General features: G+C 41.7%; 2 protein-coding genes across 4 annotated transcripts in view; one reads left to right on the top strand and one right to left on the bottom strand.

Moving 5' to 3' along the window:
- Positions 1-19359, top strand: part of NFKB1 (nuclear factor kappa B subunit 1) — a 58133-nt gene extending 38774 nt beyond the window's left edge. For both annotated transcript variants that reach the window (XM_080590631.1, XM_080590630.1), the window contains exons 10-24: positions 180-271; positions 850-988; positions 3404-3526; positions 4321-4416; positions 5339-5533; positions 7901-8042; positions 10895-11009; positions 13077-13278; positions 14343-14512; positions 15382-15484; positions 16352-16473; positions 16839-16908; positions 17250-17422; positions 17559-17736; positions 18466-19359. In XM_080590631.1, coding sequence (XP_080446757.1) covers positions 180-271; positions 850-988; positions 3404-3526; positions 4321-4416; positions 5339-5533; positions 7901-8042; positions 10895-11009; positions 13077-13278; positions 14343-14512; positions 15382-15484; positions 16352-16473; positions 16839-16908; positions 17250-17422; positions 17559-17736; positions 18466-18653 — 2108 coding nt within the window. In that variant the 3' untranslated portion in view covers positions 18654-19359. The remainder of the gene's footprint in view (positions 1-179; positions 272-849; positions 989-3403; positions 3527-4320; positions 4417-5338; positions 5534-7900; positions 8043-10894; positions 11010-13076; positions 13279-14342; positions 14513-15381; positions 15485-16351; positions 16474-16838; positions 16909-17249; positions 17423-17558; positions 17737-18465) is intronic.
- On the bottom strand, positions 8052-27510 carry LOC308194592 (uncharacterized protein). 2 transcript variants are annotated; one of them, XM_080590711.1, is made up of 6 exons: positions 24535-27510; positions 22415-22524; positions 22257-22319; positions 21046-21206; positions 19869-19954; positions 8052-8745 (listed from the first exon to the last, which is right to left on the bottom strand). In XM_080590711.1, exons 3-6 carry the CDS (start codon positions 22303-22305, stop codon positions 8721-8723), a joined length of 321 nt encoding a protein of 106 aa, XP_080446837.1. In that variant the 5' UTR covers positions 22306-22319; positions 22415-22524; positions 24535-27510; the 3' UTR covers positions 8052-8720. The 2 variants fall into 2 exon arrangements, with proteins under 2 accessions (XP_080446837.1, XP_080446838.1); XM_080590712.1 differs by lacking the exon at positions 8052-8745 and adding an exon at positions 15491-15661.
- Positions 27511-27537: the final 27 nt, after the last annotated feature.

Here is a 27537-nt window from a genome sequence, read left to right as displayed (position 1 = left end):
AAAAATGGGTTATCTATGTTGTTTTCATAACACGGATAACGATGATTCATGCATTATTCATGTAATATTATCACCCAGCTAAAAAGTAACCGTGTTGATTTTTATCTGAAATAAACTTAGCCAAAGGTTAAACGAATGCACAAACATCCCAAAGTTATTGTTTCTTTCACTCTTTGCAGATGATATTCAAATACGTTTCTATGAGGAGGATGAGAATGGTGGTATGTGGGAAGGCTTTGGAGACTTTTCTCCTACAGATGTACATAGGCAGGTAAGTAACAGAGCATTTGCCATTTGTTAATGGTTTTCCGATCTTAAGAAACCAGGATTATATTAAAACTAGAAAATTAGGTGAGAACCTATATATCCCATACTAACCTCTTCAGTCCCTGTCTTTTGTTGGCTACTTCCTAATAATAATAGAATCTTAACTGTTCTTCTAAGATCTAAGTTAGGAATGTAGCTCTAGGAAAGCAGGAGAGAGATCACTTGCTTTAAACATACACCAGTGCAAATTGGGATAGGATATATAGAAAACTCTCACAGCTTCTATGAGGATGCTGAGAAAGCCACAGCGTAGATGCTCAGCGATGAGGGGAGAAGCAGTGTGGTACTGACATACATGGCATGGTGATTCCTGGTGGTTCTGTCTTTCACAAAAGACTTTAGGACTCTAACTCAAAGGTACAGCTGAAAACTAAAATGGAAGTTTGTTGTGGTAGAAGCCTTTCTCAAATTTTTGACTCCCTAGTAATGAACCAACTCCCACAAAAATAACACAAATGTACATGCAGAGTTGCCAAAAACCACTGTCCGTGACAAATGTGCTTATCATTGTTTCCTTCACAGTTTGCTATTGTGTTTAAAACACCCAAGTATCGAGATGTCAATATCACAAAGCCAGCCTCTGTATTTGTACAACTGCGTCGGAAATCTGATCTGGAAACAAGTGAACCAAAGCCTTTTCTTTACTATCCGGAAATCAAAGGTAATTCATTAAACCCACTTTGTATCCCAGAAACAGAAACTGCAAGGTCCCTAGGAATACTTTTAATAGGATAGGACATGTGTTGAGTGAAACATTCTTTGTAGTTATTATTTTTAGAAAACAGGATAATTGCCGCCTTGTTTTGTGCAGAGCTAATAGGAAAACTGTTACATCTGTTACGGCTTATTGGTTTTTGTTGTTGTTGGACTGGTAGGCAGTAAATCTATGTCTTTCTACTGAGGTTTACTCCGGGTAAGTTTCCTATATGCCTGTTCATACAGTAGATGGCACTCTCTTCTTTGAGTTTCTGCAAAATAATATCTGAGGACATTTTGTTGTCAGTACTTTCAGTTGAAACCTTACACAAAAGATTGGTTGGTATCTGGTGGAAAAAGTACATATTTTCTAGTTCTCTCCTTTCACCATCATGCCTCACAATTTCTCTGATGTTTTTCAATTTTCCAATTGCTTATCCTGCCTAACGAGCCCAAGACCCTTTTTGTAAGAGTAGGGAAAGTGCTATTTCAACCTCTTAGGGTAAAATGTTAGCTAGCTGAGGTAGAACAGCTGGCATCAGACCTGCTTTTTGAGTTGTTAGTGAGAAGTCTAACCAGCAAGTCTGTGCCCATTAAAAACTCTTCTACATTTCAAATGAGCTTGATGTGAAAGACAGCATCAGTATGTTTTTAAGTATTAATAATGTTAAAGATACGGAAATACCTTGAGGTCCCAGTCAGAATTAGTGTTTTGTTGCACTAATAGTCTATCTCCTTAACAGTTAACCTGCCTGCAGTTTGTGCTGTTAAGTCCTAATCTTGCAAGTTTGCAGTACCTAATTTGGAGCCATGCTGAAATCAGTACCCTGTCAAACTCTGAAATGTGCGTGCATCAGTGCTAATGGACTAAGCTGAGGAGAGGGGAGGTGGTAGTTGTACAGCTGAATCTATTTTACACTTATTATAATAAAATAGCAGAAGGCATGCCTTTTCAAAATCTTCCAGAGTAGCTAGATCTTGTATCAGTAATGATTTAAGGAATCTCTTGCCCAAGTTTCATGGAGATGAAATGTCTAACTACAGAACAAAGTTGCCAAATGTGAAGCAAACTTTTTTTTATGAACCTCTCAAGTAAAATTAATTCAATATTATGTGCATTTTAGGATGCCCTATACAATCTAATCATAAAATTACCATTTAGGGTCTGTATTTTTCCCCTGTTGCAAGTGTTCACATGAACTTAGACACGTGTCTGTGGATTTTTTGTTTGTTTCTCTGACTAGATTGCTCTCTAGAGTTTTCTCTCCTCGTCAGTGTGAGTATGCCTGGTGCATGCATGCATACATACTTACAGATCATGTATGCCTGGAAATAATGCACTTCTACTTTTCAGTGTACTGTTCCATGTTTGCTGTCCAGTTTGATGCACTGACTGATGTGGCTGTGCATGTAATTTCTTTTTGTTGTATGTTTGTTGAAAACTAATAGATCGTTTATTGAAGGTGGTTTTGTATATTCTTCTCTTAACAGTTTTAGTGGGTTTTAACCTTGTAATCTTTGTATCCCTATACAGATAGTTCTTGTCGTGCCATTTTCACTTTCCCCAGTCACTGGGATACTTTTTCTAAACCTTTGTGTTTTGCTTTCCAGTAGATCTAAGGATTATTTTTTACTTACACGATAAAATTCTTATTTTTTTTTGCCTACTGCTGCTCTGCATGGTTTGACAGTATTATATCCTGCCTGAAAATAAGCTGTCTTTATTCTGTTGGCCTTTCCGTTAATTTAAGTAAATCATTTCAATCAAACATTCTTTTCAACATTTCTCACCATCCTTAACCTTAAACAAAAGTTTAAAGGGCACTGCAGGTGCTCTGAGCTGTTGGAGATCAGTGTCTTGTGATTTGCTGACCCTTTTTGATAAGTGTCTGTTTCTGAAGTGAATTTGTTTAGTGGAGGAACCTGTGCCTGTATTCCCCAAAGATGAATTTTCTTGAGCAAGTATTTGGTTCAAGGCACTTGTGCTGATTCATGACTTCGCGTAGACATTGAAAAATTTGCAGGCCACTGGACAGGAGCTGCTGTTGAAGGAAGCTCTGAGCCTCCCGGGACATTTCTGCATGTGTCCCTCCCAGTCTGGGCATAAGGCATCTGACAGAACAGCAGAGGCCATGCAGGCCTGAATGATGCTGTCAGTCTGGCTGGGGACTTGGCGATAGCTTGATTCTCACTGCTCCATTATGTACAAGATTGTTCTGTTTGAGGCTAGAAGTGAGTTTACTCTTCTACAGCACTCCTCATTTTCCCTTACAAACTAGTAATTTTTACTAGTAATTTGTGAATACTCATCCTTTTCTGTGCATGACCACTACTAAGAGTGACTCCTTTTTCCATCTGTTCCTTCTCACCTGAAACGCAGATAAAGAAGAAGTGCAAAGAAAACGACAGAAGCTCATGCCAAACTTCTCAGATGGCTACGGCGGAGGCAGCAGTGCAGGAGGAGGTGGCATGTATGGCGGGGGAGGCGGCGGTGCTGGCTCTGGTAAGACAGCAGTTTGGGGGGAAGAGGGAAAGGGGTTCTGCTTTGAGAGCCTGCAGATAATTATTCTGATTACAAAAATGAAATGAGGAATTCATCAACTTCTAGTGAGATGAGATCTGACTCTCCTATCTTTATACCTGGTATAAAGGAGTAATTCCTAGAGGAATTTAGCATATTAACCCTGTTACTGCAAAGCATTATTATAAAATTAGCAATACTTTATAGTAAATTTCTTGCTGTGCTCTATCTATTGAAACCTGAGCATATCTGAGATGCAGGATATAAGAGCAATGCTCTGATTTCTTGCAGCAGAGCACTGATGAGCTATAGATCAGCAAATGCCATCTGAACTACAATACAAGTAGCCCTTGCTTCAGAGAAGGGTGCAGAGCAGTAGTTTTCAAATCGTTACATGCATTGCTAGCAGCACATGTACAACATAACACCCAAATTCAAATCTGTTGTAATCACAGTGATTTACAAGCATGGAGACAACTTGTGAGGTTTCAGTTGAGTTTTAAATGCGGCGTACTAGCGATATTACATGTGTGAGGTCTTAGGGATTTGGGGACTGAGAATGTCACTAGTCAGCCATCTAGAATTTCTCTGGGTTTTTGAAGGGGGGTGGCAGAGTGCACCTTCAGTTTGGAAAATTTGTTTGAAATGGATGGAATAAACCACAAAATGTGTAGAAAATAAAATTTCATCTCTTTAGTCTCAGTGCTCTTCTAGATTGCATTTTCATTGTTTTAGGGTGTCATTCTATTAATTCTTAATCTTTTTCCTTTCTTTAGGGTTCAGTTATCCTTCGTACGGTTACTCAGCTTTTGGAGGGATGCATTTCCACCCTGGCACAACAAAGTCCAATGCTGGAATGAAACATGGCAACGGTAAAGATGTCATTCTTGCAACAGTTTAATTGAGTTTGACCGTCTTTTTCTTTTACAGTATGAGCTGAGGTTATGCGTGTTTAACAATGTGCTGTGATGCATGTTTAACTTAAGTGTGCTGTGGAAAGTTAGCTTTTTCCCTAGAGCCACTCCTAGAACTTCTGGTAGCACAGAGGCTTGCATACATTATATTGCTCTGCTTCTTTTCAGTTGTGTCAAAGTCCACCTTAAACGCTGTGTGCATTTTCCTTTTTACTGCTAACCCCTGAGAAGCAGTCACCAAAACCCCTGAGCATGCTTTATATATTCAGTTTATGCTTCAAGCACCAGCCCTTTCTCTTGCTTGAATGTGCTGATTAGGGGATGACCCAAGTACTAGACCAGATAAATGGTATCTTCCTTTGTTGCCAGAGTCTGGTGCTACACAGTAGCCAGAAAAAATAACATAAGAATCAATGGAAAGGTTAAGTTAATAACAAGGATGTCCCTGTCTTCCTAAAATAGAGACCCACATGAAATCTACTAGTTGAATATTCTGTAGTTATTTCTAAATTCTGAGGGATGAATTTGCTGTCAGAAAAGGAAAAGTATATCTGATTATTTTGCTAGATTTCCAGGGAATACTTCAGACTTGGATTGTTGTACTTTCAGAGAAGAGGTATTCCCATTGTTGGTATATAAAAATTTATCTGTAAAGCAGAGGCTGGGAAAGTCATAATCACTTTAGAGCAAGTTACATTGCTCCATCCATCCCTGTGAGTTGGCATCTGGAGTATTATGATTCATGAGTGTTTAATGATAACACCTATATCAAAGTAAATTTTATGCACAGTTCTTCAGGGTTTGTTTCTGGCTAGCTGAGCTTTCATTTGCATAAAAAGCAGTAGTATTGAACACTAATGGTATTAATTTCTGTTTGAAGGACTGTCAAATTGCACAGCTGAAAAGGATAGGAAGAGGTCTGATAAACCAAGTGACAAATGCAACATGGAGCATGACGTGAAAATGGAAACTACGGAGAGGAATGAGTGCAGAACCTCTGGTGTTAATGAGGAGAAGGAGGAGGATGCTTCATCCTGCAGAGGTGAAGTAAATGAAGCAGATTGCAGGTGGCAGGGTAAGTGAACAAGTAAATATATTTAGGGTAGATCAGACTGCCATAGGGAGCAAAGCTCGTGTTACAGGCCTGGAAACTCCATAACGTCTGCTGCTGTTTTCAAAATATGATAATTCTTCTTTGAGGAAACAGTTCCCCCAGATCTCAGGTCCCTCCCCACACATGGTTGGGTAGATAGTCCTACACCTTTGCTTTGTACTGTCACTGGCCAACTGAGCTTCCGCTTGCCGTGCAAGGAGATGAGATAGCTTAGCCTGCTGGGCATATTTAACACTGCATTGTAATAACGCTGTCTGAGGTTCACTGAAAACAGTGGCAGTACTTGGAATACTATTCACTGGTTGACTTGGCTTTTGATGTTTGACAGGCTTTAATGGATGAGTATAAAGAATGTCTGTGTGATTTCTGTGTAGTCCTTCATTGTAATTCTGCTGTTAAATTGCATGCGAAGTATCATGAAAGGGTTAAATTTAAATTGTAAACCGTATTTGTTTTCATGCAACGAGTACACAGTAAAATAACAGTTTGGTAGCAAACCTTTTATGCATCAAACCAGCGAACAAAAGGGGAGGAAGGCAGGAGTAGTTAGTAAGAACGGTTTAGAAGTAGATTTTAAATAAGTGAAAACTACTAATCACCCTTTCACAGGCAGCAAGACTTCCTTTTCCTGCACTCTACAGGCTATTTTTTTCTAAAGAGTTGCTAATCACTTTTTTAAAGGCCTTGAGTAACCATGATTCTCATCACATTAAAAAAAAAAAAAAAAACTTCAAAAAAAAAAAAAAAACAACAATTGAACTTCTAGAGAGACATGGTAGTGGTAAGAATTGAGTGGTAAGGATTTTTTTTTGTTTGCTTTCAGCAAGTGCAACGTGATCTAGACCACTTCTGTTGTTCTGTCCTTGGTCAGGGAGAGAGCATGTTATCTTTTGGGTATCAGTCCTCTGTGGCACTTGCTATTAACAGCCCTGCAGACTGTGGCTTGGGAAACCAGAGCTGCATAGTAGATGGGTTGTATTTGTAAAAACCTCCAAGGTGTAGCTTCTTGTGGTCTGAGGAGTGGATGGTGCTCTAGAGAAAAGGTGAAGAACTTGCTGCTTGTGGTTCTGGTTGTGATGAATCCTGTGACTGATTCAAAGAGCAAAATCTTTGGCTGATATGTGAAGTAAAATAATTTCACTTTAGGAGTCACCAAAGAGAGTGTTGTTCCTGAGTAATGTACATTGTAGGCAGGCAGCTGGCTATTACTTTTCCTTATCTATTGTAATTGCTTGAAAGGAGACAATTTCAGTTTCCAGATTACGTAAAGAATAGATGCAGAAGAACAGGCTCCGTGAAATGGCTGCTGCAGGTTAGAACATCATAGTTTTTAGACTAAAAGATGCTATCTTCTGGTATTTTGAAGGATATTTTTTCTATGTGCTTGCCATGCGAAAGCAGAGGTTCAGCATCCAATTTTTTTGGACATGCATATTTTATGAGAAAAGACAGAATTGCTTAACACCCTTTACCTTGGATATGTGGTGAACATCTATTTATTAGTGTTTAATAGTGTTAAGAGGTAAACAGCAAATAACAATATATCAGTCTAGGCACATAGCATAGGAACCACAGTGATCTATGGCCCAGAACAATAAGCTTCATGGATAGCCGAGTAAGCTGTTGGCTTACAGAAATGATGTGTTCATTCTCACCAGGGATACGCATCTGAGACTAAATCCCTGGTTATGTGTAGCTGGAAATCCTGGGTATTCCCTCCCTACATGTGCTTTAAATGACAACATCTGTTTTACTTGTTTGCTGTTAGTGATTTCGAACCTTACATGGTTTTATAGAAACATGAAACTGTTGAGAATACAGGCTGGTTTCGGATGATACTACTTCCCAGAATGACGACTGTGGTTTGAAAGTTCATCTGTTTCATTTTCGCTAGTTTCTTGACAATACAGAACCACAAAGGTATTGGCAGAGCAGCTAGGGTGACCTTTTAAGTGTTCTACGGACAAGAGTCCTTAGCTGTTGCTTATATCTAAGATCCAAGTTTCTGCTCCTTTTGTTTCATTGCACACAAATGCATGTAAATGGAATGAATTCAGTGCCATTCAAACTGAAGGTGGCTTCCAGATTTTCACCATTCCCAGGGTTCCTACTGCCTGAATGCTCAGAGTGCACCTCCTTTTCCTTCCCAGAGACTCATTCCCTCTGTCCTGTCCTCTCAGCAGTAGTTAACAACCTGTCTCAGTGAATCAGCAAATAATGTTTCTGGTTTGCACTTTGTATTTCTGTGGCAGCACAAACCCCTGCCAAAAGAGGGAGGTTTTGCAGGGAAGACAACCGAGCTGATGAAGATAAAACTTTGCCTTGCAGATGGTCCCTTCCTGGAGAAGGCAATGCAGCTTGCCAAGCGCCATTGCAATGCTCTCTTTGATTACGCTATAACTGGAGATGTGAAGATGCTGTTGGCTGTTCAGCGCCATCTCACCGTTGTCCAGGATGATAACGGAGACAAGTAAGTCATTGCTGGCAAGGACCTCTGCTTGCTGGCCTGAAAATCACCTCTTTGATGACAGTCAGTTTGTCCCATCTCCTGTGGGTGCTGGTTGTGGATTACAGCACCACTCAAATGAACATCAGTCAAATGAACATCATTCCCCTTTCTGCTGTCTGGGAGAGGTACAGTTGCAACTTAGAAATCTGTGCTGCTTTTGCAGAAAAGTTGCTTCCATCACAAAGTTTGTTCATCCTGTACCCCTCAGAAAATAACCTGTGTATGAGGGTGTGTCAAAGATGTTGTGAGTCTGCCTGCCTTCTTTTTACTTCCAATCATCGCAGTGTGAAGTGCTGTGCTCACGTCATGAGACACAGCTGATGGGGATCATCAGCTTTGTGCTGAAGGAGAGTGGCCTGCTTTTTATTCCATGCAAATCCTTAACTTTTCATAGGGAATTTTAAGTTGCAGATGTGCTGGGAGATGCAGAAGTAATAGCTAGTGGGTCCTTGCTGCTTTTCTCCCACTGACACCAGTTTCTTCCCAGAGGACTGTATTTTGTTCTTGCTTGTGTCTGTAGTGTACTGTTGTCTTCCACGAGATTGCATGGATGTTCGGGGGGTGCTTTGCTGCTAATATTTCCTGACCAGTCCTTCGCTAACATGAGCTGGAGTAGAAATCCATTTTGCTGCTCTACAGCTATGCATATTTTGTGGGACTCGAACTGAAATACAGCAAGGATCAGATTATTAGTAGTTATTTAAAAGCAAATTCAATGGAAGTGATTCTGAACACAAACAAAGATAACCTCTCTTGGGTAAGCAAGTGACATTTTCACATTGTCACTGTTTTAGCTGGCAGGCTTTGGGCAGCCCCTGTGCAATCTCTTATGTTTCCTTAAATTGCAGTATTTTGTACAGTAGAAGCCCTGTAAGCCTTAAGGTCTCTAACTAGACGGAAAATTACAAGTGACTGAAACAGGCCTACCCTACTGTTTGATTATGCTGTGAGAGGCTACTACTTTCATTCTGCTTTCGGTGAAAACAGGCCTCAGATTACTGATAAACAGCATACATAAATAGTGCAAAATGACAGCTAGCTACTTGCTTTGCTTCCCAACTGGCAACCTAATGTCTGCTTTGAGGAAAGCAGCAATATAGATGAGGCAGGTGCTAGCAACAAAGCCTGCTAGCACTTGGGACAATACAGCTTCTGTGTGTGTTTGTTGTTGTTTTTTTATTTGTTTTTTGGAGGGGAAGGAGTATTGATCTCAGTCCTAGCAAGCAGGACCTACATTTAAACATCAGTAAGGTGCTACCCAGATTTGGATTTGCAGGGCATTTCAACAAAGTCAAAGTACTTAATCGTGATGATAAATAGTTTCAAGATGTACCTGCAAGTATGCGAGGCTCAAGCTCATGTGGCCTTTCTCCTGGGAAGGAGTTTAGTCTATGAGCACGTAATACATATAAATTATTCTGCAGCTATTTAACAAAACAAAAAGTTTTGGTGACTGCTTTGCAGCTCTCTCACAGGAGCTGTTAAAAAAAAAAGCCAAATTTCATAAATCAGTTCTGCCAAACATTTATTTTAGTCATTAAAATTTTGTGGCAAAGACTATAAATTTTTTGCTTAAGCCATTAAAGAAATGTTGCTGACAACAATTTTGCTGATCTTTCATCAGAGTAGTCTTGAGGGAATGAAAATACCTTCATTGGGACCCTGTGTTGTGTTTTATGGCTCTGAGACAAAATACATTAGCCTGTGATTAGCATATATTTGCAGTGAGCACGCAGCAGCACTCACCCGCTGTTACTGCGTTCGTACCAGTACCACCGATCTCGTGAAGTCCGAGGGCATTATGACACTTTGCCTCCACGGGGCTAAATTAAAATATTTGCTACAGGAAAGAGAAGTAAAGGCAACAGAAGAGCAAATTGTTTCTAAGGTGAGATGTCCTGTGCTGATGTTGCGTGTCTCCAGCACTACGCTAAAAAGAATCTAGAGGCTGGCCACATCAGATAAGGGAGAGCTTGGTAAGGTATGTTTCAAAACAAAGAGCGTGGCTTTGAAATGACATCTCAAGGGAACGAGACAAATCGAGCTCTTGTGTAGAGGGGCGATGAGATTCACAACCTGCTTTCTCCTGGCGGTGTTTTGCATGGCCAGCCACTCTGGCTGGAGCTGGCTCTAGAGCAGAAAACAGGAAAGGCTGCTGCGTCAGCCCAGTAGAAGTGGAGCCTTGCTATGCAGAGTAACTCACGTCCTAAAACAGTTTTTTCCTTCAACATGACATCTCTGGCCACTGCTGCAAATCCTGTGGCTGTTAGTCACCGGGCCCGAGGCCCTAGTCATTTTCTGTTTGAAAAGGAAGAAAAGAAAAACCCACAGAGCTGGGGAAACCCCCAAGGGAAAATCTGCTTGGGTGGTAGAGACTTGTGGAAATTCTGGAGGAAGGTTTTGACAGTAAGAGATGTTCATGCCCTGTGTAATTCAAAACATGAAGAAAAAAAAAAAGGCACAAAAACTGGGGATTTCAAACAAGTTCTGAGACAATCCTTCTTACATGATAAAAAGATTTTACTTATTAGACTAGTAGTTAAGTCATACTCAGGACCCGCAAAATCCAACCTGATTCTGCTTTTGTGATTGAAGGGTTAAACACAGCTATGATCTGATCAGCCTTTTTTAATATTAGGATTCATTTTAGGTGCTGTTTTTTAGTGCTGGATTCATGACTTCTAATAGTCAAATGTTTCTATCAGAATTCAGTCAGATGTACAACAAAATCTTATATTTTATAGAATACATTTGAAAATACTTAAATAATCTGTTAAATATCTGAAAATAATGTTTGTTTTTTTTTGTTTCAGTGTCCTTCATTTAGCAATTATCCATCTTCATACAGAACTGGTTAAAAACCTCTTGGACGTGATCCCAGATTTGAATTATAACGACATTATCAACATGAGGAATGACCTTTATCAGGTATGCTGTTGTGGTGGGATAGGTGATGTTGATTGTTCTGCCAGCAATAATTGTGCTACTTGCCGTCTTATTTTTCTTCTGTTTATTGGAGTGAGCCCAGGTCAGACTGTAACGCAAACCAGCTGAGAAATTCACAGAGGAACACAGTGACACGTTGTAAGGTGGTGGAAGAACAGGAGCATGTTTTCACTGTTTTAATTCATAACTCCCCTTGATGTTGAGAGAAACATCTCCATGTGTTTATTTTAGGGTAGACCCCAAATACTAAGTTCTTCAGACTATGTCTTCATTATTTGGCTTCTCTGTTATTAAACCAGTGGTACAGATTACAGACAACTCCGGGCTCTTTTAAACTTTTTAACATAGGATAAGTCAGGATGAGTTGTCGGTTGCTGTGAAAGCTGTAATAAACTCTGCCCTTCCTGTAGCCCGGGTGGTACCTGTGCCCATCATACGAGCACCAACATTTCCCTTTCATTTCTTGGTTCACAGTGTATCAGAAAACAAAGGAAAACATCCCCATACCTTTTACCTAGTAGAAAAAGACCTCTTAGCAGCCTGGCACAGTTCTCTCTCAACTTGATCTAGGACACAGTCCGAGTTTTTTTGCATTGTAACTCAGATGGGCTTTAAAAAGAGCTGTGGAAACCTGCCTGTAAAAGAAACTCTTTTCAAGTGTGTGCACCATTCAGTTGTCCCAAAGGGAGCCAGCTGGACTTTGCATGGCAGCACTCCTGACATTTGTGCCGTTTCCTTCTGTTCAGCTCCAAGCTGTAAATGGCAAAGCCAGGACTTTATGCTACACAGATAATCCCAGAGGGTTTATTTTGACTTTTTTGTTCTCTTTCACATTTCATTTTTATGTTCACATAAAGGAAGTTTGAAATATGGAAGGCAATGAAAGCAAGAAGATTCTCAATTGAATTCTGTGTGCCCTCTGTTTAACAGAAATAGGAAGCAAAGCTGTGCTCCATGCAAGACATAAATCTAACTGCCAGGACCTCTACAGCTGTTCTATTTCTACTTAAACCTTAGGCCAGTGATGGGAGGAAATGTAGGTTTAAGCTAGGATTTTTCTTCTCTACAGATATTCTGAAAGATGAATCCTACACGTATCCTGTAAATTCAGTAATTGCAAATGTGCTGGCAATTCTGTTAACAAACACAAGCTTATTGTACGAAGCTGGAATTAGTCCTTTTTATTAGGCATATCTGTTAATGTCAGAATAATAGGACAGAGATGGAATCTCGTGCGTTTTTTCAGATTATATTAGTGTTAGGAATATGATTTCCCAAACCTCACTGGAATGCCTTACTGTTAAATACATACATCTTTGACAGTGTTACCCATGATGCTGTTTACTGGCAAGATGGTCAAGAATGCAGTATACAATCAACATTTGGAAATACTTGAAACCTCTCAGCCTGAGATCTTCTCAGTGCTGCAGGTGTCTTTGTGCAAAAATGGAAAACCTGCAAATAGAATCAGCTAGCTAGGCAAGATGCTGTGTAATCTGCACTTTGACTAATGCACAGAACAGCAAGAGTTTTTTCTGTCTAGAGTCATTTTAAGGGATAAGGAGATCCTAAACCCATGTCTCAGAACCTGCTTTTTAGGAACAAAATTAGAGCATGGTTTAGTGAGAAAGGCAGACTTTAAGAGGTTCTAGAAAGCACGTGGACTTCCTCTGTGGTAGGAGCTTGGCTATGGGGCAGCTGGAAGCAGGGTTACAGCACCTGGGTACAGGGATTATCCCTGGGACATTTCCGAAGTCCTTTGCACCGCAACTCCCAAAGGGCCAGGTCAGTCCCCTGGTCTTAGAGAGTAGGCAACGTCTTTCTTCCTCCCGAAGTCTGAGTGCTGATGGCAGCAAGGTGGCTTTTATTTCAAATAAAAACCCTATCTGTAGTGTACAGTAGAAAAAAGTACGTGCGCAAACTTTTCACCTGTGTGAGCTTTAAAGTGGAGTAACATCTCACACAAGGAGCTTTTGTTGGGTTAAGACATCTCTGGTCAGTGTTGTGGCTGCTGCTCATCCTCTCATGGCTCACTTCTGTCACTTCCAGACCCCCTTGCACCTGGCAGTAATCACAAAGCAGGCAGAGATGGTGGAAGACTTGCTGAAGGCTGGAGCAGATGTCAGCCTTCTGGATCGCCACGGTAATTCTGCCCTACATTTAGCTGCTGCTGAAGGAGACGACAAGATTTTGAGTCTACTCCTCAAGCATAAGAAGATACCTTCAATGGTCGACCTCTTCAATGGTGAAGGTAGGTGAAGGATGACAGCTGTGTTTTACGCTTACCTACTAGACGAGCACACCACCATTTCTGAGAACGGTGCTTGAAAATAGCACCTTCCCCCTTTGTGCACACAGTAACCTTTGCTTTTATATGCCTGCAGTCACAGATGAGAGAACAGAGATGTATAGGTTTTCTGGTTACACAGAACATAATGATTGATAATGTCCATATTATACAGTATGGATTTGAACTTTTTGTTACTGTAGATATTTTAATCTCACAGAGTTTCAAGCACTGTGTTCCTTCTGGCATGCCTTATATAAGCACTGCTTAAACATCCTCCCCCTGCCCCCCAAAAAAGAAGTGGTTCCTCCTCTCTAGTGAATGAAATCCCCTCAAAAATAATTTCTGGACTAGTGTCAAGTTTCACACCTAGCACTTTTTGACCATGCAGAATTAGAGCTTATAAAATACCCACAAAGACCCAAGTCTCCCACTTCTCAATGGCACAGGTCATTTCAAATTAGTACTCTTGTACTAGATGGTAAAATGTCTGACGTAGAGTGTCATTATGTGATTTAAAAAAAACCTGTGTTAAGTTCCTCAGAAGGGTTATTTATTTTTACTTTTTTTTTTTTTTTTTTTTAATATAAGGCTTTATTATTCTCTTTTTGAGCCACCACGGTTGATTATGAGGTGATAGGGCTGTCTGACCTTACAGAAGCATCAGTTATTCCCCAGAATATTTCTCGAAGGGATTTAATCTCCTTTAAGGCAAAAAGATGGTCTAGGTGAGCTCTTCAGTTCCCCCCTTCTGTTCCACCTTCCAATTTGCTTTTTTTTTTGTGTATGGCATTGAGTCACCATCAGCAACACAACTAGTTCCAGTTTATGCACAAAGAACATTTTTATTAACACCATCTTCAGTACATAGACAAGCAAAGTAAGTCACTTGTGCTCAGGTAGCTACAGTAACTCTCAGTCATGTTACAGACTCTTAAGGTATGCAACCACTTAAAATCTGATAATTCTGACATTTCTGTACTTGTCAAATATTAATGCACACGACGAATGGGTTTTGCGTTGTGTAGGTCTCTGTGCAATTCACATGGTGGTGATGGCAAACAGCATGTCCTGTCTCAAACAACTGATTGCTGCTGGAGTTAATGTCAACGCTCAGGAACAAAAATCTGGACGAACTGCATTGCATTTAGCTGTTGAACTAGAGAACATCCCTTTGGCGGGCTACCTGTTGCTTGAGGTGAGGGCAGAATTTCTTTCTCCCAGGTCTTTTCAGTTATGTATTTTAAAAGTCACAAAAATATGCCAGTGTTTCTGTGGAACAGAAGTAATGCTTTTCTCTGTTTATTGACGTGAGTGCCTAAATTGGGATAATGGCAAAATTATTGCTGACGTTATTATTACTTGTTGAGCGCTGCCGATGAACCTTTTGCGTAAGTTGAGGAATGCAGTTTGTGACCCTAACCTGACTGCATGTGCCATGTTTAATTTGCACTGCGTAACCCCAGCAGCCCACGAACCCACTCAGGAACAAGTGAATCACTTAGCATTGCCAGGTGGAATGCGTATACAGATGTGCACAGAGAGATAGCTGTGTGTATCCATAAATATTTGTCTCATCTCTTTAACACCTTGAGCTTAGCGCGTTTAATTGTGCACACCCACCGCTCACCACGGTAGCTCTCCTGAGTATCTGCACAGATGTGCTGCTACGGGCCTGTCTGCTCTTCTCCTGAAGGGCAGTGGGAAGGCAGAGTTCGGCGGCCTCCAAATGTTGCGGGTAATCAGATAATAGTTTTATTATTTTATTATCTGATTATTATTACAGGATGCAAAGTGGCTTTTGAATTTTATCTACCCGACCTATTTGGGTTGGTACACCGTGTCTCCTGCTGTAGTTCTAAGTGTACAACCACCATCTATTCTTGTGTGCAGAGAGTTGTAGTTACTTTCTAATTCCTTCTTTTCAGACAATGATTAGAGTTTTTACGCAAACATGTGTGGAATGGTGCTTATTTGCACAGTAGCAATGTTTATGGAGACACGTCTCTGCAACTGTATTGTATAAATGAATAGCACTTTTCTTTTTCTCTTGCAACAACAACTTAGACTGATGTAGACGTGAACAGCACTACATATGATGGGACAACACCTCTTCACATAGCAGCTGGAAGGGGCTCTACAAAATTGGCAGCAGTTCTCAAAGCAGCAGGTATGGAATCAGATATTTGCAGGAGCATTTTGTTTAACTGTGGCAGTTCAGGGTAGGAGGCTGCAGACAGAAAAGAACGGGTCAGAGCAGAAGACAGATATTAAAGACGAAGGTTTGTTACTCCACGGGGAAGTCCTACTTTCAGGTGCTCTGCTACTCTTTAGCACCATCTAATGGCTAAAAAAGGCAAATTAGTTAGTCATGGAAAAAACCTCCCAAGCACTCTTGAAAGCTTTCAAGCATGGCTTGTGTATTTTTTTTTTTCTATCTGAAGAAGCAGAGACCTTGTTACATAGTTGGGATAAGGGTTGGACTGCTTTAAAGACAGAAAGAGATCACTGAAACATAAGTTTGTTAGTGTCTCCTATTTCATATCACTGTGGTAGAGTTATTTTGAATATTTACTGGAGCATTTTTTCAGTTCTCTTTAGACCCTTAATACCTGAGTTTTCTCCTTTGACACAGAAGTCCAAGCCTCCCAGTGCTCTATCTGTGTGCTTGGTCTTTTAATAACATTCATACTTATCTCTGACACTACAAAAAGCAGCACCACAACACTGCTTCAGGATGTACACAGTCCCGTGAGCCAAGAACAGGACTGGAAGTCAGTTTATATAATCAAAATCTTTCTTTGGGCCTTAACATGCTCCTTGCTGTGTTTTTTTTTTCCTAGCTGTATAACAGAAAGTAGCATTTTTACAGGGATGAGATAGTATTTAACTTTAGCTGATTGAAAACATTGTTTGCTGACTTAAACTGTGTTTAGCTTGAGTAGCTAAATTAGCAGATTTGCAATTCAAAACTTAGAATACATATGTAAAGTATTGAAGCATTTTCTTAGGAGTTTCTTGCACCCTTGTTTTCCAGGTGCAGATCCTCACATTGAGAACTTTGAGCCACTGTTTGATCTAGAGGATATGAAAGATGATGACGATGATGAAGGAATAGTACCTGGGACAACACCACTGGATATGGCATCCAATTGTGAGGTATGTGATCTTCCTCGTTTTTTTTTTTTGCTTTTTTTAAATATTTGATGATAGTTCAGTTCTCCCCCCGCCCAATTCCTTTAATTTCTTCCACAGTCATTTAAATGTTTACAAACTGTGGGAGCACCTGAATTGACATCAAAAATAAACTTACTGAGCCACAAAAAAAAAAAATATGAAAATAATATAAATGAAAATAAAAAAAAATAAAAAATGAAATAATACTGGGATTGTATTGGAAGAAAGCCCCACTTTGCAGACTACTTTTGTTGAACAGGATTGTGTAAACAATACACTGTGACTTGTCAAGATAATGGACAAATAACCAGGTTTTGCTAAATACTGACTTTAATGTATTCTCTTAGGTGTATGACATATTAAATGACAAGCCTTACAAACCAGCAGCAGCAGTTTCGAAGGACTTACTGACACAAGGTATCATCTGTAAAGATAATTACTAGAGGGATATTGTTAAGTTAACAGCTGAGTACTGAAAGCATATTTGCAGAAGAAATAACCCCACCATTCCTTGTAAGTGAGCTGGGGAGGGAGAAGAGGGATACCCTTCCCCGTACACACATCCTTAGAATGAGCATGATTCTGTAAAGAGGTAGGTCACAAGGACACAAGGTACTAAATTTTCAAGATTATACCAATATATTAGTAAACCCCAATGGACACTAAAATAGATGCTCTTTAATTTGGCTTTGTTTCTGCTTAGAAATGAACTGGTGCATGATTCCTATAAATAATAAACATATTTCTCTGTTCCCCAGGACATATAAGAGAGCTGAATGAAAGCATCAAGATGCAGCTTTGCAAAGTATTGGAAGGACGTGACCCAAGCAAAAACTGGTTTACTCTAGCACAAAAGCTGGGCCTTGGCATACTTTGTAACGCCTTCAGGTTGTGCCCTTCCCCATCAAGAACTCTGCTAGATAACTATGAGGTAATGTGGCTGTTACAGGTTATAAAGAACACACTGCTGTGTGCTGAGCGTCGTCCTCCTGCACAGCACGACAGTGCGGCCCGTTGGTTTTAGCTAGCCTGGGTGGTGCTGAGCATCTGCTGTTGTCTTCTCTTAGGTTTCTGGTGGTACAATTGAAGAGCTGAGTGCTGCTTTGAGACAGATGGATCACACAGAAGCCATTGAAATCATTCAGAACGCACAATCCATCTCGCAAAGGCAGCCTCACCAGGAGGACAACACCATAGAAGCTCTTCTTTCATCATCTCCGCCCACCTTTGCGAAGAGGGACACAGGTAAAATTGACAGCAAAACATCACGAGTTTCAAACCATTTTTTCTCGCCCTGCCTGGCCATGTTAAGTAACGAAAACATTTGTTTCCTCCTGCTGCCCTGTTCAAAGGCCAGTTCTGCTGCCAGCACCCTAATGTAGACATTCACGCTACATGCAAATACTGTAGATAGTTCTGGTGGAAAAAAGCAAACACAGTAACTCCATCCTAGTCTAACCTTACGCTTTATAGAACATTGTTTGTTCAGTCATGGAATGAGTGTTCACACCTTTCAGAACTGTGCTTGTACATATTTGCCTCTTTAGCTTAATTTTACCCCTTAGACTCTTTAACCCCTTAAAGAGGGGTTCTGCTGCTTTGCAACATGAATGGATTGCATTATGTATTTTATTTTTTTAAACAGCTGTTTTGAAAAATACTACTGAACTCTGTAATATGGTGACCACTGTTTGAGTCATACCGAGACCTCATCACACCTTCAGCTTGGATAGGGCTCTCTTGCAGTCAGACGCTCCTTTTGGGGAGCTTGCACAAATGACTGCTGCTGCTGATCACATGCTCTGGTCACCTAAAAACATCCAGCTCAGCTTTTCCTATTGCTATATCTAAAGCTACAGTTATTTTCCTATACAAGAGCTTTAACCTAGTGGGTTGTATTCCTCTGTTTTTTCAGGACATTGCTGAAGCAAAGCAAACAGTAATGCATTTCCCTTCTATCTCCGTCTCTTTCAGGTGAAGTTTATAATAGCAAATTTCAAGACAATGAAAGCACATGCGACAGTGGTGTGGAGACCTCCTTCCGCAAACTGAGCTTTACTTACTCAGACTCTCTGAACAGCAAGTCATCAATAACACTCAGCAAAATCAACCTCGGCTATGGACATGAAAGCTCAGTGCAAAGCAATTATATAGCTAACTAGCAATACTCAATTAGCAATATGCAGATACAAGAACAAACGTGACATTTAGAATTACACCGGCACCATCCCAGCCAGAGGGAAGTAAATTCACAACCAAAAACACTCTGGAGGAACCACACACGAACCTGAACCAATGGGAACTTCAGTGTGCAACGCCTGGCCATTGCTTCCTTCCTCAAGTGTATTTAATTTTATCCACTTAACAAGCCACGTACCAGAACCAGGGCTCTACTGCCACACCAATACACAGGACCAGACACTGAATGACTGACGGAGCTCTCCTGGCATGTGAGGATTTTCTTTTATAGATGAAAGTCACTCCTTGTTAAAGCATAATAGCAACTCACTTAACACAAAGAGGTAAGGCACACAGAGCAATCAAAGGATAGTTTCTAGCTGCTCCCTTCATAATTTTTGCAGCACACTTGTCTGAAAAAAACTCATAGAATGACTGGCAAAGAAAAATCATGACTTCAATTGCAGCAATGACAACTCAGAGAGAAAAGAGAATGCTAAAGCAAAGAATCTTGTATAGTTCAAATAATGTATTTAAACCTAACTTTTGTGCCTCTTATTCAAAAAAAAAAATCAAGTTTGGCATTTTCCTACTTGTAAATAGTTTTTTATATCAGTTCCTTTCAAAAAAAAGTGTGCTTTTTAAAAGCTTATTTTTATTTTACTTTTATAATAAAAACCCAAAATGAAATCCCTTGTCTACACTTGCTGTCATTTTTACATCTTTCAAATTGAGTTACTGAAGATTTAGCATTTCAGTTTTAGGAATTGATATAAAAATAAGCTGATTTCACAGTACTGAAATAAATGAAGGGTAGAAAGCCACTTGTCTTCAAGCTTGAGTATCTTTTACAGGGTGAGACCAGGAGCATCAGCTACTGCTGAGCATCTGTGCTTTGGAACTAAGCCTCTGTTTGTGGTCTTGGTTAGATCTCTTCGCGTAATTATGGCAGCACAGAGCCATTTATACTGAAACCAACTTTGGAGCATCTCAACAAAACCATAGAGATGGTTCTTCCTTGGGCTATCTAAAAACTCTTCTATGACTGTGTTCCTGAGCAGTGTTTCTTTTTGTTTCATGGTAATTGCGGTGAGTGAGGTGGTGAGTAATGCTTACAGATGTTGGCCCTACTAAGTATACAGAACAGGCATCAGATTTCATTATGAGAATGCAAAGCACCGTTACACCGTACCACTTACTTGTAGTCAGCTGTTTTGACACAGAGGTGGAGCGCTGACAGTGGTGTTCTTGGTTCACAGCAGTCTTCAGTAATCTGGTGTAGTTCCTGAGAAAAGTAATCAAAATAAACCTTGAGAATTTTTACTTATCAGTATTTGCTGCAATGAATTAAGCCATGGTCAGTGAAAAAAAACTTGTGAAATAATTTCATATTCAGCTGAATTACATCCAGACAAACAGGATGCAGAACAGCAGAAAAAACCATGCTTTCTTTCAATTGCTATCTGTATAACCTACAGATGCAGTGTCATAGGTGGGTGGATTTTTGTTCAATGAATGTAGTTGTCTGTTGCATTCCAACTGCAACTATTTTTTTATGCAGAAACAGTAAAAGATCTCATGTCCTGGGACTGGAAAAGCTTTTTCAGCCCTATCAGAGTTTCTGAGTCAATGTACCTTCTACTGTCACGTTATTTCCAGCACAGCTCGGGGGGGGTGGCAGAGACTTCCATCGAGGTTTCTACAACCTTGCAGGTCCCCAGGGCAAGCTGGCTGTGGATGAGCACCTTTTGCCTTACTTCTGGCCCTGCTCTGCTTTTAAACCAACAGAAGACGCTTGGGTCTGTATTTCTTATGTACTTCATGGCCAAATGCTGCATAACTGTTATTCATCAGGTGAGTGATCATGCAACGAACAGCAGGAGAGCTGTCTGAGGCCCCCTATATTCACATACTGTAAATGACATGCCAGTTTCTTTCCTTGCAGTCCCTTTGAAGCAACTCTGTTTCAGTCTATTTAACAAAACAGGCTTCAGACCTTTTTTTTGGTTTTGGTTTAGCAATAGAAAAACATTAATTTAAAATCATTCTCACTAACTCAAACAGGAACACTAAACTTCTCTGTGACAGAGTAAGGTCACATAATACAGCAGATTTTCCCACCTCCTTTAACTGGAGGCACTTTACGTATGTGCTGCAGCCATGCAGTTTGTCAGGAGTAGGCAAGAGCAGGAGGCAGAAGCCACCAGCAAGCACAGGGCACACTAAGTGTCCTGACACCTAGTAGGAGACGCATTTGCTTCTTTTTGTGTCGTTCCAGTCCGGCAGAGGGAACTTAGCAGAGCGCCCGCTGTTTACCTCAAGCAGCTCAGTTAAAAGAAAATGCCCATACACGCAGCTTTGTGCTTTCTGCCTTACCTTTATCCCTGTTGGTAGGTGGTCAGCCTGTACGGGGCACGCTGCCTTGCGCTGCTGGCACCTGGAAGGAGGCCAGCACCACACCGGGGTGGGAGTGCCAGAGCACACTGCTGCCTCCTTGCAGCCGTAAGGAAGAAGCAAGCACACAGAAGAACCGCGCTCTGCAAGAGAAAGTACAAGCAGTGCAGACAAGTCTTAACAGAAACATGTAAAGCTGCTGTGTTCCTCATAATAATTAACTACTACGAGAGACTGATATGCCTCATTCACTCCCCTCAGACACAGATTTATCCTTACATCTGGAGCAGAAAGAAGTGCTACTCCTGTTTCCCAAGTGTGACAAAATAAACCAAAAAAACAGGCCTGCAAGAGCCCGGGAGCTCACTGCCCGAGTGCTCCTGTCTAGAACTGGGTTATACAGAAACCTGTCTCACACGGCACAGTAAGTTCAAGTGTGGACCTCACTACACCCCGCAGGCCTAGGTGTTGTCCCCATCTACTCCATAGTACCTCTGAGGAAACAAGAGGTTCTGGGCTACAGAAACAAGGCCCACACCGCAGAGCTCTCTTCTAACATCACTGTGCAGGAAGCCTGCTGTGCACAAATAAAACACCAGAGGTATGGCCAAAACGCATCAACCAACAACTTCAAACAGATCCTAACAAGCCTGCATCGCCTTTTTGTCCCTCTGAGTGCTAGTCACACTTCTCCTTGGCAGAGAATGCAGAGATTGATCTGGAAATCCTTCCAATGCTCTAAGGGATCAATACCAGAAAAAGACTAATTAATCAAGCTTTTTCTCCTGGTCCATAGGGAGACATGACCTTTGGGCATCCTCAATCAAGTTTATTATTAACGTATAAATAAATTACAGTGAGGATCAAAATCTGAAATAATTCTAAACAATCTGCACTTGTGGTAATTGGGATCTGGTACATCATTTTGCTACTGTACTACAGTAACAGACACCAGAAACTTGTGGAATGGAGCAAAAATAAACTGACAACAGAACTCTACACATCTTCTCTGCGTTTGGTGTATAAAGGACTATTCAGAAAGTTCAACTGACCTTTATTTTTTAGAGTCACTGCCACAGCTTTAAGTTTCCAGTGTCGTCTTATGATGTATTTAGAGACTTGAAAGCTAAATGTGATAGTGGAAAGTTATAGGCAGCATTCAGAGATTCTGTAGACTGTGGAGAGGATCTTACTTGCATGTAGTGGTATAGGAAGCATCTTTTCTCCCTTCTCTTGGCCCATGAAGTGCTGTTTACCTGTGTTCAAGGAAAAAGAGCAACTCTCCCTCCCTTGGAGTGACAAGAACAATGATGACCATTCATTAGCTCAAGATACAATGATTAACACTCACCCAACAGCTTCCAGCTCTTCTGGAGCACACTCGTGTTAAAGTAGAGCAGTTCTGGAGTGACCAACAAAGGCTTTGTCCAAATTTTTGCTGGATTCAGAAGATTCCTACTGCTACAAGCAAAAACAGTACAAGTTAATCCCAGAAGATGCTTTTCTGTATTTAGGGTTATGAAGTAGTCTGATGCCCCACTTAGAGCTATGCTGCAGTATGTACAAAGCCTGTAGAGCTTTTAAATGAGTCAATGAGAAAACCAAATGCTGTAAAAAACGTTCAGCCATCCATTTACCCTCACTGCTTTCACAATACAGAGGAGTGCGGGCAGATTTGTGGACCACTGCACCCTGCAAACACTTGAGACTGACAACATCAGCTACCCATGGCCTAGAGCGGCAGCTGCCAACACTCCGGGTGAATCAGCACGCACACACACACACCTCCACCCCCTTCTGGTACGCTCTGGTTAGCAGCTACTGTTTGCCAGAAAGACGGGAGCATGACTAACGATTCGCTTCTCCTTCAGATGTGCGATCACCTTACTATCTTTTTGTCTTCACCATCCCAGGCGAGAAACACGTTTGGCCACAGCACAAACCCGGAGCTGTGGCCAGAACGCCTCCCAGCTGAGCAGCAGGCAGCTCGGTACACGACGCACAGCACATCGCTGTCCTGAGCACTGGGCTTGCCTCCGGGAAGCTCCTCTGCTGTCCTCAGCGCCTCAGCAGCCACCCGGCCAGGCAGCCCCTGCAGCCGCCCCCTGCCCTACCACGAACGCGGAACAGCTCCTAGCAGGAGATCCAGCTCTCCAGGAGCTCTTTCACAGGAAACCACCTGGGGGCTGGCTCACACCGCTGCTCCTTTACAGCTGTTGGGGAAGTGAGCTGAAGCCTGCAAGGCCGAGTGCTTAAATCCTGGTACACTCACGTGCTAGCGGACAAAATCAGTGGGGCAGCGTGCCCAGCATGCCAGAGCATTACTGCTTAGCTGTAACTGTTTACCGTGGGATCGCTATAAAGAATGAACAGAGACAAGCTGCAATGCTGGCAAAAGCCCCAAGATTACAATGTCTGCAAGGAGCTATCAGAGGCCAGCACTTCAGGTTTTGACTTCTCACCACTCTAAAGAAAGTTTCAGCACCGGTATCTCAACAGCACGCTTCCACCAGGCCAACAGCTCTACGTTATTTGGAGCTCCTGTGCTGGATCACCCAGCCACTCACCAGCCCAGATCCACAACCCTTCTACCCTGCGGTAACGTCCCTTCTACCGCAGCCACTTCCTGACAGTAGGTCAGGTCACCAGCCAGCCACAACGTAAAAATCTACACAAAGGAAGAGCACTACTGCACTTTTCTTGATGGGCTCAGTGAGAGCAATTTCAAGATCAGTTTCCAAGTCCAGAGCAGACTGAAGATAACTGAAGTGGCTCTGCTACAAATCTCCAAAGGCAAAAGGGGCCCTACAAGAAAAAAACGTGCTGAAGAAAGACATGCCTCTAAAGCAGAAAACCCATCCAGGCCCCAAGCTAAGCAAACAGCAGGTAACACCACAGACTGACAAAGAGCTCTGCACTTAGGGAGGGATTCTAGATACACACTTCTTTCTTGGAAACCAGTTGTAGAAAATCCAGAAAAGCTTCCAAACAAGTGTTTGTGGTAAACCAGAGCAAAATAAATCTTGTGTGGCAGAAATTATCAGCAGAGAGGTGCCTTCTGCAGCTCTCTGACCATCAGACAGACCTTTTCTGCAGGTCCTGAATGGGTTCAGAGCAAAATCAGTGCCAGAGACCAGTTTTGGGACAATGAACTGATCAGCATCATAGAGCTTTCTACCAAAACCTGTCTCAAGTTGTGTTGTGGAAGGGTATTTGTTCCTGCTGAAGGGGACTCTGACTGCTGCTTTTGTCATTTGCAGAGAACAGCCCAGAGGGAGCCTGGTGGGCAAAAAGCTTCCACCCTTTTGTCCATTAGCAAAATCCATCAGCACGAGCTAACCCAGCAACCCCTTGAACAAAGAACCACAAGACTGCATCTTCAAAGAATACTAATGAGGCTATTAGGCTATTCCCCTCTACTGTTGCCACCAATATTCTAAGGACACTGAGGACAAGCACCATGGCACTTACCAGACATGTTTCCTAGTCCTCCTGCTGACGATCCCTAGCCCATCAGATACACCTGGCCATACAAGCACAGCTGAGCAGCAGCAACAGCACTCAGGTGGCTACGGGTGATGTGAGATATGATGGATACTCTGAAGATCTCCTCATTGTTGCATTCCTGTCTTTGCCCTGACCTGAGACAAAGGCAGAACAATGTAATTAAGTACATCACCGTATGGAACAGCAAAAGTACCGAGGGGAAATGGACAACCAAGGTAGATGTTACAGCCACTGCTGTGCTGGGGAGAAAGGAAATAGCACCTGTAAATGCAAACCTGCTGCTACACCATTAAACCAAAGGAGTATATTAAAGATATTAAGACAATAATGGAAGGGAACCTCCCCCATTGATTCTGCTTTCAGACCAGGAATTTGGCTTAAGCAATCACAAACCTTTGATTACAGTGTGAATTCAAGTTTTCTAGTGAGAAAGAAGGGGCACAGGCTTTAGCGAGCCTCTGACCTTCAAAAATAATAGCAAATAAAAAATTCTCTTAACCTTTTTATGCCAATACAGTAACTGAAAACAAAAATAGCAAAAAGCATCTTACAGAAGAACGCTCTTCTGTATACCATTGCTGATGGGCACAGGTTGCACAGCCACTTCATTCAGTGCTGAAGAACCACATCATATTCTTTCATGATTTTACCTGAAATTCATGGTAGGTTAAACAAGTTCACAGCTATCCAAATTCCTGGTTGACGGCTTCTACAGATCTGAAAGATCTTTATTATGACTTTGAAACTTAATTTTTATTCCAAGATGCACTTAGAACAAATATCATTGGTCTAAAGATAGTCCTTCCAATATCCTTTGAAGTAATTCTGTCAGATTTGTTTGACACTATTGTCATTTTCAAACTCCAGCTAGATTTCCTGGAGACATTTCTACATCAATGCAAGACAAAGACATTGACCAACCTGTTCTTTTCCCAATACTCTGCAGTAATATTTATTAATAATATTTATTCCGTCTTTTCTGCACAGCGGCTGCATTCTTCCATCCTTACCTTATCCGGACTCTGTTGTTGTTTGGATCCCACTTGATCCCAGGACACTGCAAAAACTATGTATTTTTCTTATACTGTTGGCCCAAGATGCCTCTCGGGTAACCTTTAAGTGCTGTCATTGTGTGTGCGCATTTTCTAACTGTTCTGTTTTATTCAGGGCTATCATTTTCCCTATTTATTTTATATAATCCATAAATACTGGCACATACACACATGCACATTTTGATTACTTTTGTGTCTTCTTTTAACTAGAACAACTCTTTAATCAGAAAAGCTCTCCTTAGCTGTTCTGATTACCTAGAAAAGCATTTGTAAGAACTTCCATTCATCATTTCCCTTTTATGTCCAAGTTTTTCCCCCTTGCTCAGGACTAGGTCAGTTTTGGTTAATGAACCATCCAAAAACAGCCGCAGATTACCAAGCATCAGTCAACACGCTCATCTGTTTGCCATTAAAACTGCAGTCACTGCAACAAAGCAGCTCTTCATTTCAGATTTTTGGACTGACCAACAAATGGGACACACAAGCACCCTCCTCACACTTGCTCCAGACTCCAGCATGAGCAGCACACGTCACCCACACGGAGCTTTCACTGCGACGGCGGACATCCCCAGCACAGTTTGGTCAAGCACTTTCTGCTCTGAAGTGCTGATTCTGCTCGGTGCTGTGCAGGACAACGCGGCTGCACTGTGGCAGGTTCCCCGTGGAACCCCAGCTGCATTTCAAACCACGTCAGACACACAAGGCCAACGTTCAGCAACCTGCCTGCGGCACAGCTCCACAGCCTGGACTTCATGACAGCCACATCTCCAGCTTTTGGCTGCACAGACTGCTGCAGCCCCCTACCCTGAAGCACATTTTCTTTGTATCAAATGCCCATTTCCATAGGAAATCAAAACATTTAAAAAACAACTTGTTCAAAAACAGAGTAAAAGGTGAAGCACTGTTACTCTGCATGGCCTAAGGAGCATAACATGCCACCAGATCTCATCATGAGTAAACACTGTCTTCTACTGGGAACCCACACACTGAGATATTTAAGATATTCAGGTTTCCCTTTGATGATATCCATATCATATTTTAAAGGTAACACACACACAAGAGGTTAAAAAACACAAAACAAAACATAAAACCTAATTATGACACAATTTGCTTGATAAATGAAACGAAGCCAACCCCTCTGGAAGGAGAGGAGGATCAGCGTGAGTCACAGGCCACACATGAGGGGATACTAGGAGGTAACACAACAGCTGTGCAGCGATGTGTGAGTGACAACAGCAGCCCCTGCACTGTGCCTGTCGTAGAGAAAAGGGAGCCATTTATAACTCTGTGATCCTCCCACATGACCATTTCTTCTCTCTACTGCCTCCTTTCTCTTTGCACTTTTGGCCAACTCTTCTCCTCTCCCTTTTCCCACAGCCAGGCACGCCTCGTACCACGCCACATTATCCAGGATCCCACACAACAGCAGAGTCTCTTCCCTGACAGCTGCAGTCACAGACAAAGCAAGATGCAGAGCTCTCAAGGTTATTGGTCAATGTTGCATGAGAAGAGAGAAGAAAACAAGTCTTATATTTGATTCCCCTTTGGAAAGCGGGAACAGATCCTGCTGATGTCTGACCAGGCAGCCCAGATGCCAGGCCTAGCTGGACGCCTACCTTGCAGGAGGCAGGCAGAACACCTGCCCCGAGTGACTGCCATAGATCCGAAGGGACAGGACTAGCAGGGATGAATCAAGTGGGAAAAGGGTGCAAAAAGGCAAAAAGGCATCATCCAACTCCTTTCATGTGCCGGTGGAGGTGGTCTCAGCTTCACTCCCTGTCCTTCCTCCTTACCCCCAGGATACCTTGTGGTTATCCTACCATGAAATTCACTTCTGAGTATACTGAAACTGGAAAAAATAAGGGTTTTTACAAACAGGGTGTGGAGGTACGTATTTGTCCTGCCTCTTACTTAT

Source organism: Anser brachyrhynchus (assembly GCF_964034855.1).
Source record: "Anser brachyrhynchus genome assembly, chromosome: 4".
NCBI classification, from domain to species: Eukaryota; Metazoa; Chordata; class Aves; order Anseriformes; family Anatidae; genus Anser; species Anser brachyrhynchus.
The sequence above is the reverse complement of the archived record's forward strand: the minus strand, read 5'-3'. Positions and strand labels throughout refer to the sequence as shown.

Excerpts from the sequence above, each read along its gene's own strand:
- LOC308194592 (XM_080590711.1), bottom strand. The coding sequence starts at position 22,305 with ATGGGCCAAGAGAAGGGAGAAAAGATGCTTCCTATACCACTACATGCA. Across the intron at positions 21,207-22,256 it reads TCCTATACCACTACATGCAA|AGCGCGGTTCTTCTGTGTGC; the intron begins GTAAGATCCTCT and ends TTTCTCTTGCAG. Across the intron at positions 19,955-21,045 it reads ACCTACCAACAGGGATAAAG|GAACTACACCAGATTACTGA; the intron begins GTAAGGCAGAAA and ends TACTTTTCTCAG.